Source organism: Schistosoma haematobium, chromosome 1 (assembly GCF_000699445.3).
Source record: "Schistosoma haematobium chromosome 1, whole genome shotgun sequence".
Lineage (NCBI taxonomy): Eukaryota > Metazoa > Platyhelminthes > Trematoda > Strigeidida > Schistosomatidae > Schistosoma > Schistosoma haematobium.
Genome location: NC_067196.1, coordinates 67,844,336 through 67,858,617, shown reverse-complemented (window position 1 = coordinate 67,858,617; position 14,282 = coordinate 67,844,336). Strand labels below are relative to the sequence as shown.

General features: G+C 32.3%; 1 protein-coding gene across 1 annotated transcript in view; it reads left to right on the top strand.

The window, feature by feature from the left end:
- Positions 1–14,282, top strand: part of TRP1_1 (bifunctional tryptophan synthase trp1) — a gene marked incomplete at both ends in the record, with an annotated part of 52,107 nt that overhangs the window by 14,405 nt on the left and 23,420 nt on the right. The window contains 2 exons of the mRNA XM_051218564.1: positions 4,352–4,499; positions 7,421–7,508. Of these exons, the coding sequence (XP_051074920.1) occupies positions 4,352–4,499; positions 7,421–7,508 (236 nt within the window). The remainder of the gene's footprint in view (positions 1–4,351; positions 4,500–7,420; positions 7,509–14,282) is intronic.

Here is a 14,282-nt window from a genome sequence, read left to right as displayed (position 1 = left end):
AAGGAGGAGAGGAAGACCAAAAACACATTACGTCGAGAAACGGGGACAGATATGAGAGGGATGAACAAGAATAGGATAGAACTGGAAAGGAAGGCCAATGAGAGAGTGGGTTGGAGAATGCTGGTCGGCGGCCTATGCTCCATTGGGAGTAACAAGTGTAAGTAAGAAGGTAAGTAAGTAATGGTACTTAAATTGGATCCAATATGTAAGAGATTAGTATCAAAATAAAAAAATAGCTTATTACATTCGTTTTCACTTAAGTAAATGTTAGTGAATTTGTATACCTAATGATAGTATCGTTTATTTCTAACAATCTTAATTACTGATTAATAAAGAATATATCTTAGTTAAAAACAAACTTATTCTTCATTAGTTGATTATAAACTAATTAAGATTACTTTTTTTAAAGAAAATTTTACCAATTCATCTATTATAACCATCTGGCAGGTTATTCTTAAGTTTTTTCATTTTTTGTTTTTGTATGCCATAAAACTAACATCTTTACTGGGTGGTAAAATTTTATATATTCAAGACTATTCAAAAATAGGATCTAATCACTATGTCTTGAATGTTTATTGTATTATGAAATGAGTCTATAACTCAGGATAAAATCAATCTGTAATATTTTTTTTCTTTTTTTTATTTGAATTTTAATTTGTAATAAGATCCCTAATATGGTGAAAGTGAAGTATGTAAAATAGGACTCGACATTTTTATAGCTTAATAAGTGGTAGAGCGTTTTATCCTATCGATTTCATCTCAAATTCATGAACCGTAAACTAATCGTATATTTAATAGAAACCTGAAAATTTTGAGAGAATTTGAAAAACATATATAGTTATAACTATAGATGGTACTAACATATTTTTCAACTAAATTACAGATGAACGAGTGTTAGAATTTACCATTTAATTTTACAGAAACTTGAACAGTATCTGTGTGCTGATCATATACGCTTTAAAACTACGACTGAGGGCAAATCATCTTTTCAATAAGGAATCCATATAAAACTAAAAATATATAAAGAGGGAAAATGTATTTGTAAAATCTCAGCGAAAGAATTTGAAGTAAATCCAACGTTTCGCCTGGCAATCTGGTCCAAGCTTTTTCAAGGAAAATAAGTTTGAAATTAATCAAAAACAAAATAATAGTCAATTAAAACTTTGTTAGAGAACATAATAAGGCAGAGATTCTCCTTGGTATGTAATTTACATTAAGCAATATAACAACAATCATGAACTGATTGATGTTAGACCATCATTGAAAACCTAGAACAACTGAACGGTTGTTTCATCCCAGTATGGGACTCCTCAGCAGTGCACATCCACGATTCCACTCGCGGGATTCGAACCGATATTCGTTTAAGGTAAATTATCGTCCCATATACGTAGACGAAGTAAAACTACCCGATACAGATTAGCTCCACTAGTCACGGTTTCTAACTAGAAATAGCACTGCTGAGGAGTCCCATAATAAGACGAAAAGGCCGTCCAGTTCTTCAAAGTTTTCAATAGTGTTCTAATATCAATCGGTTCATGTTCTCAATCAAAAACTTAATAACCTTCAAAACCTCATACTGGACATTTTCCGCATTTGATACTTATTACAATATGGATACTGTTTTGCATATATATATTGGCTCAAACATAATTATTTTGTCTGTGATTGAGATCATGAACCGATTGATGTTAGACCATCACAATTGAGAACCTGGAAGCAGTGGGCAGCCGTTTCGTCCTATTTTGGGACTCCTCAGCAGTGCGAATCCACGATCCCGCTCGCGGGATTCCAACCCAGGGCCTTTGGTCTCGCGCGCGAACGCTTAACCAACTGGACCACTGAGCCGGCATCCAATTGTGATAGTGTCTAACATCAACCAATCCACGAAATTGCGCGACCAACTTCCGTTGTAATAGTGACTAGCTTCGTGAGGGAATTCTCGGAGTTCTAGTGATAATCAGTGACCAGTGGAGCTAATCAATGTAAGGTAGAGACAGGTATTTACCTCAGTACAACGGAAGATGGTCGCGCAATTTCGTGGATTGGTTGAGGTTAGACATTAACATCGTTGGATGCCGGCCATCTCAGTGGTCCAGTAGATTGGGCGTTCGCGCGCGAGACTGAAGGCTCTGGGTTCGAATGCCACGTTTGGGATCATGGATGCGCACTGCTGAGGAGTCCCACAATAGAATGAAACAGCCGCCCAGTGCTTCCAGGTTTTCAATTGTGATGGTCTAACATCAATCGATTCATGATCTCAATCAAAAACTTAATAATCTCCACAACCCCTATACTAATAATTATTTTGGCCTAATTTAAATTACTTCTAATTTCTACATTATTTACTAAAACAAAACGAAAAAATAATTTAGATTGAAACTGAGACATAAAATCAAAATGCAAATTTTAACATTTTATTACTATTTCCCTAATTTCTTCATTTGGTCATACAACAAAAAAATTGATGTTTTCTTTCTATTACCCTTCAAAAAGAAAAAAATCAACAAAAAAAAGAAAAGAGAACGTTTATTATGCGAAAAAAAATGTACATTTTCAAAGTCATTGAACAACAAAGTACTTTCTTTTCTAATAATTCAAAATAACACAGTTTAGAAATGGAAATGGATCTTTTATTCTTTTAAATGGAAATGAAAAGCCGACAAACTGGAAGAAAAAAAGAAGAAAATAATATCAAAGAGATTAGGTTAAACATTATTTAATGAGAATAATATGACTTGATTGTTTGATTTCGAATTTATTAAATAATAAGTAAACTAGTAGAAACAATGAGAAAATAATCAAAGTCAATTTCAATGATTGTGTTTCATGAAATGAAAAGAAAAACAAAAAAGGAAGAAAGAAAACAAACAAAATTAGAATTTTCTTTTCTTTACAGATTGGTAATCACTTATAGTAACTCACGCGCAATTGAGTTGGTTCACATTTAATTCGGTTAAGTCATTTTGTTAACTTATTAACGAACTGAGTCATCCGTACAACAGCAACTTATCTATATCATTGTATCTTTATTATTGTTGCGAATGTATGAACATGTATGCTTGAGCGTTTGCTTACTGTCTACGCATTTATTCGCTCTACTATATATATATATATATATATATATATATATATATATATATATATATATGTCCATGTTATTCATATTTATTGCTCTCTCTCGCTTAATTATGCTCGCTTACTCGTACTCATATTCACTGACTCACTCGTTCGTTCGCTCGCTTACCTGCTTGCCTTTCGGCACAACTCTTTCATGCTTGTGTAATTTTCGATATCTGTGTGTGATGCAATAATAAACATAATCAACACTTCGTATTCGCCTTCTGATTAATATACCGTTGTGGCGTTATCTAGTGACGGTTATCAGGACGAACTGTATACGAAGTTTAAGGATTATATTGAATACCGACCACTATAGACTCTGTCATATACTTTTAAAATTGTAATTATGAATAAGCAGTTGTTGATTATTTTTTTAAAGAAAAAACACCTTACACCTTATTTATTTGAGTTGAATATGATTGGTGAAAATAACCTATAATTCACTTGAACATTTTGCATTCTAATCTCATTAAAGTGTTTCATATAATTATAACAATTCTAATTCCGCATCCCTCCCCACCCAAAAAAATAACGAACATTTTCATAGTTTTTAGGATTTTGATATGTTGATGATTTTCTCAATGTGTTGTATCCAGGTTTAATACTATAGATTAATTTATATGGTTGGATTGTCCTTAAAATTGTGAATGCTACATTCATACATAATTTATGATTGTATGATGAGTGAGATTATAATTTATGGACGACGTTTGAGCGACGTTAAACTGACCTTGAGAGTGTCCACTTAATAACCAGGACCAAATGAGCGTTAGAAACCTGTACGAGGAATGAGAAGTATAATTTACAGTTGATGATTTAGGTTAGGAATTAGATTTCGGGTTTTCATCACGAACTGACATTAGTTTTAATGCCAAAATTTTGCGCCGAAATCCGAGACCTATTATCTTATACGTGATTTGTTCGTCCATAAATTATAGTCTTGCCAACAAATTATGAGTCAAAATGTTTATAATAAAACGCTTACTGCAATTAAAGACATTTTACACAAACTTCTGGATAATCAAATCTAGATGCAGCTTTATTATGTAGAGCTTGAGAAATCATTATTTATTCAAATGGTTAATAAGTTGAGGTTTATTTTAAATTACTATGTGATAACATATTAGTAAAAATACAGTAGTGAAACGTTTTAGGTAGTCCAGTATGTGGTTAGATGAATGTTAATTTCCTAATATCAATTCTTCATAATCAATTTATAACCTGGATGTAGGATCAAGTTGTCACATATTACATTAGCATAGCCGGGGAAAAACATAAAGGAGATGAGAAGCACATGATTGGAAGTTATTTAAATGGTAACAGAAATATAAACCCTGCAAAATCATCTCAAAATGACGTGATAACTCGAAGAATGAAAAGTAAGGAGTGAACATAAACGCAGGATATATAATTAAAATAATTAAGATATTACTACTCATCTTTTAGTTAGCTCAAGTGTTAAATCCAGATTTTAATATATTCCGGTGTCTGTGTCGCTCTTCCGATTTCAAATAACCTAAAAGACGAAAATTGCCTACGATTTTTTTAGAACCAGCCGAAAGACTTTCAAAACTGTACAGGAAAGGTATTGTAAGAAAAATGTGTGTACAAATAATACTAATCGTACATGAACGGTTCTGTTTCCAATTAGTACAGACACCTGATGAAACTAAATTATCACAATACAAGTAATATTCATTCAAGGAGAAATAACCTAACAACATCATATCAGAGTAACAGCCATAAGGAAAAACATATAGAGTGATTGTCTCTTATATTCATATATCATTTATACAAAAAATGGATTTACATTCAAGTTTTCAATCACTAAAAACAAAGATTATGAGTGCATTGATCAGTTTGCTTGCACCTATGTACACGCCTTAGATTAACAGTTAAAAAGATTAACAGATCACTGTCATGTCCTGGTATACGTTTTACAAGATTATTGATGACCTATCCTTATGCCAACCAGTATTACACTTCACTTGTTGGTAAACAAAATTACCCTTTAGAAATTGATAAGCAGAATTTTAATTAACAAGGTTTTATTAAGCCATAATTAAACTGAACAGTCTGCTTCATACAACAATTGACAAAAACAATCGGACTCTAAATATGCATCTTCTAATTTCCTTTCAGTATAACAACTATAGAATTTAATAGTGACCATCTTCACTGTTTACAATGATATACAAATAGTGTATAATGCATAAAATCAATCTTTTGGATAGATATATTTGAACCAGTTATTAACACTAAGACAGACTTTTTTTCATTCCGGTCTGAAGTTTTAAATATAAGCTTCAACTGACTCATGATTTCAATCTGTGAAATTTCTAAAATCTCCACGAAACCCATTCTGATAATAACAAATATAGCTTCTTGTCCCGATTATTAATAATAAAATATGCCTAAAAAACTGGTTCATATGTGGAGATTATTCACAAATAAAATTAATCTTATAAACAAAGTTGATACAACGAAACAGTTAAGAAAGTGATACGAGATAGAAATCTTTAAATATTCTATGAGATTGAAAGATTTATTTTCATAATAAGAAATTAACTATTTTAAATTCAACTTTAACTCGAAAGTATTCACGCTGAAAAGATGGTTTCACCATAAACTGACGAGAAATAATGGAACATGAAGTTCCTCAGCATTGTTCATTATGAGTAAAAATGGTATTTGGTTCAGTTTTCTGTTGGATTCAATGTTAACATTAGAACCAGCCAGTTATTTGAAGCTTTTTGATTTACATGTCAAGAATTTTAACTCATGGTCAGGTCTAAGGTTCATAAACTAGTGAATAACTTAGACAGTTTGATTATTGCAATCATTTAGGTTTTTAAAGTGAATTTTCCATCTTTATTTATGTATCAAATATTTTAGATATCAGTGTGCAGTTTCATTTTGTAGGAAAAAGGTCAAGTTTTTTATTATCCTATCATTGGAGGTTTTGCACCTTTAATTAATACTCCTCATTAACAACACTAATCATATCAGTTCAGGGTATTGATTATATATATACAATAATACAAGTATCCTATGTTATAACTTCTTTACACTTACCAAATTTTGAGGATTTAGAATAAAACCCTAAATGTGAATCATTTTATCATTCCTCTTTTTCTTCATTCAACTAAGATCGAATTACATTTAGGATTAAATATTTTTGGCGGGAGGTTGGGGAATTTGCAACTTGAGACAGTTAATATTATGTTTACATTTGAATTCACTTTTTTTCTCTTTGAAAACAAATATGTTTACAAACTTTTTCGTAGAAAACAAACGAAATCTCTATAATTTATTATAAATATCTTATAAATTATTTAAGGGAAAACAGTTATTTATTAGAAGAGTAAACAAAATGTTCATAATTTATAATCAGAGAGGAGTTTTGTGGAGATTATAATAATTTAATAATTGAATTCATGAGTCAATTGAAGCTAGACCGCCATGGAAAACCTGAAAGCACTGGATGGCCGTTTCATCGTAGCAGTGCGCATCCACGATCCCGCCTCGCGAGATTCGAACTGTCTCAAACTTTATTGTGCGTTCATTTTCATATCAATCATTCTTTGCTCATGTTCTCTTTTATTTTTCTAAAAAATAAATCGACAAGAATAGAATAAACAATGGCACCCATACTTGTTCAAAATGTAATTTGAAGAAAATTATATCAAATGAAACCTATCATTAACGATGTGCTCTTAGTGATGATATAGAAGAATATTGTTACTTGGTGTTGTGAAGAGTGTTTAAATTTGGTACTTTAAATTGTGAACTGATCTAAGACTGTCACTTAAAACCAGGAAGCTCTGGATAACTATTTAGTTCCAGGCAAATAAATTGTAGGATGAGAGGATCAGAGGTTTTATGGTTTTGTGTTTGATACTCATTGGAATGGTGGTCAAAACACTTCTGAGGAATTCCATATTTAAACAGAACAAATATCTAGTGCATCATGTTTTTCTTTGATTATCTAACTAAATTCGCTTCATAATATCACACTTGAAAAGAGGAATGTCATTAATCGTTACAAAAAACACTAAAATTTGATAAGAGTGTAATTGTATAAGGTCTTGATTTGTTTTTACTACAGCAGACGAATGAATGTCTAATTTTTTAGTTCTAATTTATACATATGCATCCGTGTCTACAGTAACTGATAAAATAGATAATATTTTTTTCTATAATATTATTTTTCAGATTAATGAACACCTTGGACCATTACAAATTTCACTTGGAAATATGTTAATTGATATTACAAAATTCATTTTCATCTTTCTCTTAGTAATTTCTTCCTTTGCTTGTGGTCTTCATCAATTGTATTATTATTATCTTTCAAATGAAGAAGACAATAGACCACGTGCATTTAGTTCGTAAGTTTTAATTGATAAATGATTTGTTTGATAAATACATTTTTATTGTAATTATTTACTTTCTTATAATGCTTACAATACCAGTATTTAACTATCAAGGTTAGAAAATGGAATTGTTTTTGTTGAGAATTTTAAGATTACAATATATCTCAGTTTAAACAACACAGAACTTTTTAATTGTTTATTTGAAGTATGTACTAGCAACAAAAGAAGAAAATAACATTTTATGTAAACGTAACTGAAATTCTGTAAGCAATGATGGATAGTGGCTAGCAGTGGAATCCAGAACGCGCGTCTCGTCCTATTTAGGACTCGTCAGCTGGATGTACCTGCATCTCAGAGTTGATGTTCACTCTGGGACTCAAACGCCATCGCGTCATCCACTCAGCTACTGAGTCCTGATAGCCACTTGCTTGTCGCAGAGTGAACATCAACTCTGAGATGCAGGTACATCCAGCTGACGAGTCCTAAATAGGACGAGACGCGCGTTCTGGATTCCACTGCTAGCCACTATCCATCATTGCTTACAAAAAGCTTGTGAATTAAGGCAATATCGAGACACACGCACAGTATGCACATATGTCAATAACAGACTGATCAATTGCAGTCTTAAACCTCAATAGGAAGACAAAAGTCAAACAATAACAAGTAACTGAAATTCATTATCGTGTTAGATAAAAGTATACATTCATATGCTCTGCATTCTAACCAAATAAGAGCACAACAACGTTGAAAGGAGTTTATATTATAAAAGAGTTACAGTTTTGTTGATAGAATCATTTTTCAATTAAATTTGTATTGAATAGTTTATCAAAGCTTATCAGTATAATTCATTCTAATAAATGAATATACTTTATGTAATACATTACTTCTTTAAATACTCAAAATTGCTTATCTAATATAAAATAATATAACAGTTGAGTATAATATAATTGTGGTAAATGTTTACAGATAAGTAATAACTTTAGTAAATAATAATAGTAATACCTACAATAATATTAATGGTTATTATAATATTTAATTAAATAGAGGGGAAACTTCATTTGAGCCAAGAAATACTTCATACTATGGTTTATAAGTGAATTAAATGTGCTTTAATTTTCAGATTAACCATATCCACTGAATTGTTTTTAACTTCAGTTAGAATTATTCAGTATTTAAGTAGAAAGCCTGATTAATTAGAATGAATGGAAATCTAGTGAAAATCAACAGTTTTATACTCAGAACGTTGTCCAAACGCTATGTATTGAAACTGTTTTTGTAGGGTTTGAACTAAGGATTGGAACATTTTGAAATATTTTATATTGTTAATAATGCTGAACTCAGAGCCGTTTTTATTTTGATCCCATATCCCAACATTCGTAAAAATTATGATCTTTTGAGATCGTTTATATAATATTTACATCGTTATCCCAAACAGCGCTTTCAATGATTCTGATGTGCTTGTTTAGATGTTCTCTTAATATAAAGTTCTCTAGAATATCAGCTGAGCCACCTAACAGGCAACCTTAGCATACTTATTTACTTACGACTGTTACCCCTCGTGGAGGGGCATAGACCACCCACCAGTATTCTCCATCTAACTCTGTACTGGGAACTCTTTTCCAGTTCTTTCCAGTTGCTATTCATTCCTTTCATGTCTGCTTCCAATTCTCGATGTAGTGTGTTCTTTAGCATTTCACTTTCCCATTTCCCTTCAGGATTCGAAGTTATCTCTAGCTTCATGATGTAGTTTGGTGATTTCCGTATTGTATTCACTATACACTCCCATCGTCTTTTGCTAATTTCCCCTTCATCTCGAAGCTTGCTTGATCTCTTCCACAGTAGGCTGTTGCTGACGGTATCCGGTCAACGTACATCGAGTATCTTGTGCAGACAATTGTTTATTAATATTTGTGCATTTTTGATGACGGTTGTGGTAGTTCTCCAAGTTCCAGCTTCATACAGTAGAACTGTCTTGACGTTCGCACTGAAGATTGTGAGTTTGATGTTGACTTGCATACAGTTGTTTTGAGTTCCATATATGCTTCAACTACAGAAATACAGCTTCTGCTTTGTTAATCATTGCATCCACATTTCCATCAAATCCTCCTTGTTCATCGATGATGCTGTCCAGGTACGTGAAGGTTTCCACCTCTTCCAGAGCTTCTCTATTAAGACATCTTTAAGGTTAGAGTAAAACCCTTATTCTGGCTAACATAAGGATACTGAAAGCTTGTAATAATTGTGCATATTCTGTCAAGCAGCAAACTCTTAAAATAGGATCGGTTACTAATTACATTTCTAGCGCTTTGTTTAGTCTACAATCAAATGTAAACGCTTATTTGTATAGAAAACAAGCCTATGTGGTTATAGATGATCTGGTTAGATTTCTTAAACGAGTGTGAAACGTTGGAAAAAATATTAGATAAAACTATACATTGCCTGAATTGAAGTGACTTACGTTAAATCTCATCGAAAGTGTATGGACCTGCTTACCAGAAACAACATATAATCTACTACATAAATATCGGTTTCTGTCTAAAATAAAATGATTGTCAAAGCTGACATGAAAACTATTGTGGTATCAGCATCAAATTCAGTCTAAGAATGTGTCTTTTAACTCAATAAACGTGTGTTTATCTTTGACCTCTAAATTCTGTAATGTACCACTAATATTTGATGTGTTTAGCATAAAACGCTTACTTTGAGAATCTGGTAGTCCTAACAAAAAATCTTACTTCAAATGTAAGCAGTAAATCTGACAATTTTAAAAGTGATAGAAGCCATCATTTTAAGTTCATAAGTAACAAATCTGAGTAACAAAAGGCTATTTACAAACCAATCCTCTGGTTAGTCTTTCTTGTAATTCTGATAATAAGGAAAACTAGATATCTGTCACTCGGTCAAACGAAATTGGTGAGCTATATTTGCTTCTGAAACAATTTAAATCCTTGTACAACAACGTCTAGTGGTATACGGAGGTTCCTCTTTCGTTTGTGTGTATCCAAACACATATTTAATTTGATAAATATGATGACGTTCGACTAGATAGTTGATATGATGGTTAGTTTTTTGATATACACGAATTTTGTTCTTAGAATTACGACGATTTTAAGTGTGTAATATAATCAACTTGTCTCTGTTTTAAGCCTTCACTTCAACATAAATACTATTTGAGTAACATCTGACTAGTGTGGTTATGTTGACATTTACTTCCAGTTGAAAATTCAGGGGTTTTCTATAGATCAAACAATCATTTAGGGTGTCTTTTCTGTACCAATGTTTCATTTAATTATACCATTTCATTTTTTAGATATTTCTTCATGCATAGATTCTGTCAATTCTGTTACACGAACCTTAATAAAGTTTTATTTCTATTGGATTAAGCAAAACTATGAAATCTGGAATATTACCTTGATTATATAAACTTTCTGTAGATATAACGTTTACATAATCCAGTCTATCTCCAACTAATAAATATATTTGAAAAACGTTGGTTATAAAACGTTTGCCACTAATGAATATAAAGATAGAAAAATGATTTCCATGATGTCATTTTTATTAGAATGAGGATTGTATTAATTTTTAATAGTTGAATTCATGAGTCAATCAAAGTTTGGCCACCACTGAAAACTTGAAAGCACTGGACGATTGTTCCCTCCTTGTTTGGGACTCCTCAGCAGTGCATATCCACAACCCCGCACTCGGACTCAAACACAAGAACTAATTCCTTGGATGATAACGTTTAAAGTATAGCTGGCATCCAACGGTGCTCATGTCTAACTTCAATCAGTCAGTGGATGTGTACTGCTGATGAGTGCCATACTAGGACAAAACGTCCGTTCAGTTCTTCCAGGTTTTCAATGGTGATCTAGCTTAAATTAAAAAATTTAATTTTGTTTTTAACTTACAATAATAATACTGGTAATAATAATAATGGTAATGACGACAATAATGAATAAATCAATCAATCGCATTTAATGATATTTTATAATGTAACATAAAAAGAGAAGTAACATCCAAAATTTATGGAATGATTCAAATTAATTAATTAATTAGTTATCCTGTTAAAGATGCTTGTGTATTAATAATTTAATCTTTATGCTTTTTAACAAATAAACAAACATATTTATTTTAAATTGTTATTACATCTACGAATACAAATAGATTTGAACTAATTGGTTTTTCATCAGAAAAGGAATCGGTGGAGATTGCAGTATTTTCACAGTTAAAACTATAAACAGATATAAGCTAGACCACTAATGAAAACCTGTAAGCATTCGATGGCCTTGTCAAGTGTGAGACAGTTATCTACCACAGTCAACGGGGTGAAGGATTGCGCAAAGTCATAGATTGATTGAAATTAGACAGTAACATTGGTAAATGCCGGCTCGGGGGTTTAGATGTTGAGTGTTTGTGCGCGATACTGAAGGTCGTGTGTTCGAGTCCCGCTGGAGAGTCCTATACTGAAACGAAACGGCTGTCCAATGCTCCCAAGTTTTCGTTGGTCTAAATTAGATAGACTGGTGATTTCAACTGTGAAAACGTTTTTCTCGTAGGGATTAGCCAGTTTGAATTAATTTTTAATGTTTACTTCTAAATAAAGCCGATCAACATTGAAAATGTCTTGAACTCTTTTATCTTCTAGTTTAGATAGTTAAAGACAGATTTTTTCAGATGCTTTTAATCAGATAAATATATATGAACCGTTAAATTCCAGTCTTTATTTTCACCTGATAATATTACAGTGAACCCAACTTTGAAAATCTGGACTTGTTATGTTAATCTTTCTACAAAATTAAAAAGTAAAATTAGAGTTTTCAGCATTCGAGCGCTTTTATCTCAATCGTTTTGTACTAATCATACTTACTTACTTACGCCTGTTACTCCTGATGGAGCATAGGCCGCCGAACAGCATTCTACAACCCACTCTCTCATCAACCTTCCTTTCTAGTTCTATCCTATTCTTGTTAATTCTTCTCATGTCTATCTCCATTTCTCGAAGTAATGTGTTTTTGGTCTCCCTCTCCTCCTTTGACCATGAGGATTCCATGGGAGGGTATGCCTTGTGATGCAGTTCAGTGCTTTCCACAATCTATGTCCTATCCACTCTCAGCGCTTCTTCCTGATTTCTCCGTCCGCTGCAATCTGGTTTGTTTTCTCCCACAGTAGGTTGTTGTTGATAGTGTCTGGCCAACGAATCCGAAGTATTTTGCATAGACAACTGTTATTAAACACTTATATCTTCTGGATGATGGTTGTGGCAGTTCTCCAGGTTTCCGCTCCATACAGTAGAACGGTCTTGACATTTGTATTGAAAATCCTGACCTTTGTGTTGCTTGACAGGCAGTTGTTTTGAGTTGCATATGTTCTTCAGTTGTAGATATGCTGCTCTTGCTCTGCCGATTCACACTTTCACATCTGTATCAAGTCCGTCGTGTTCATCAATGATGCTGCCCAAATATGTAAAGCTTTTTACATCTTCCAAATCTTCTCCGTCAAGTGTGATTCGATTGTTGCATGCTGTGTTGTATCAGAGAATCTTGCTTTTCCCTTTGTGTATATTGAGGCCTATTGCTGCTTAGGCTTCTGCTACACTGATTGTCTTCTCCTGCATTTGTTGTTGCGTGTGCGATAGAAGAGCCAGATTATTTTCGAAGTCTTTTGTACTAATTTACAAATATTAAATTGATGATCTACCACAAGTAGTTACACTGCTTTTGGATTTCAACTTGTATTTTTTTCGAATCGAATTTAAATTACTATTTTCATCTTCCCATAATAGTATAAGAGGAAAATAGGTCGATGATGATAAAAGAAGCAAATGGATGAATAAGAATAATATACACATTTTATTAGCTTTAGACTTCTGTATTATAAGAGGCATTTCATGAGAACACTTGAAACTGGCAATTGTGGTTTGTGTTTACGAAATTGACTTATTGAAATTATTATAGAGTTAGTATTCTTTGAATTTTAATAGAAATGAATGAATCTAAAGCCAAAATTAAGGTGACACGGGGTCAAGTCCATCAGGGAGCACCAGTTCCCTCAAGACTACAGGTACACCTTGCTGACGAGTGCCAAGTAGCACGAATCCCGGGTCCAGGGTTTCCTGTCAACTACCTCTAACCACCATCTAATCTCTAAATAGTGCATGAAGTGTCGAGTCAACTGGACTGGTGGCTACATTGCAACATGGTCGATAGCAATTCGATCTGCACTAACAAGGACTTGACACAGATGACATTGATCACCGCCCAGTGATCAATCAATTGTGAATATATTTTCAGCTTTTTCATCTCAGAAACAAACAAACGAAAACCCCAGTTTATTTTTTAAAACTAACTGCTTAATAATAAATCTATTTGATTGTAACAAAACAAAAATAATTCAAAAGTAGTCAAACCTCTTTCATCATTGTATTCTATTACGTATCAACAATCAAATTGTTTTCTATTTTTGAAAAAAATTAAAAAATAAAAAATAAAAACAAGCTTAAAACTAACTGAAATACTTCACATTGAAATTTGTAATGCTTGAATGATTCCTTTAGAGCAATTGTAATTTTCTTTTTCTTTGACGAAAATTTCAAAATCTATTCCACTATAACATTTTACTATTTGGGTTCAATTAAACAACAACAACAACAATAAGACTTTATTCTCATATCGATAGTTGAAATCATGAGTCCATTGAAGTTAGACCACCATGGAAAATCTAGTGGTCTAGCTTCAATTAAAATCTATATAAAATCCCTTCTGATAATTTATTCTAATAGACAGTGAATTG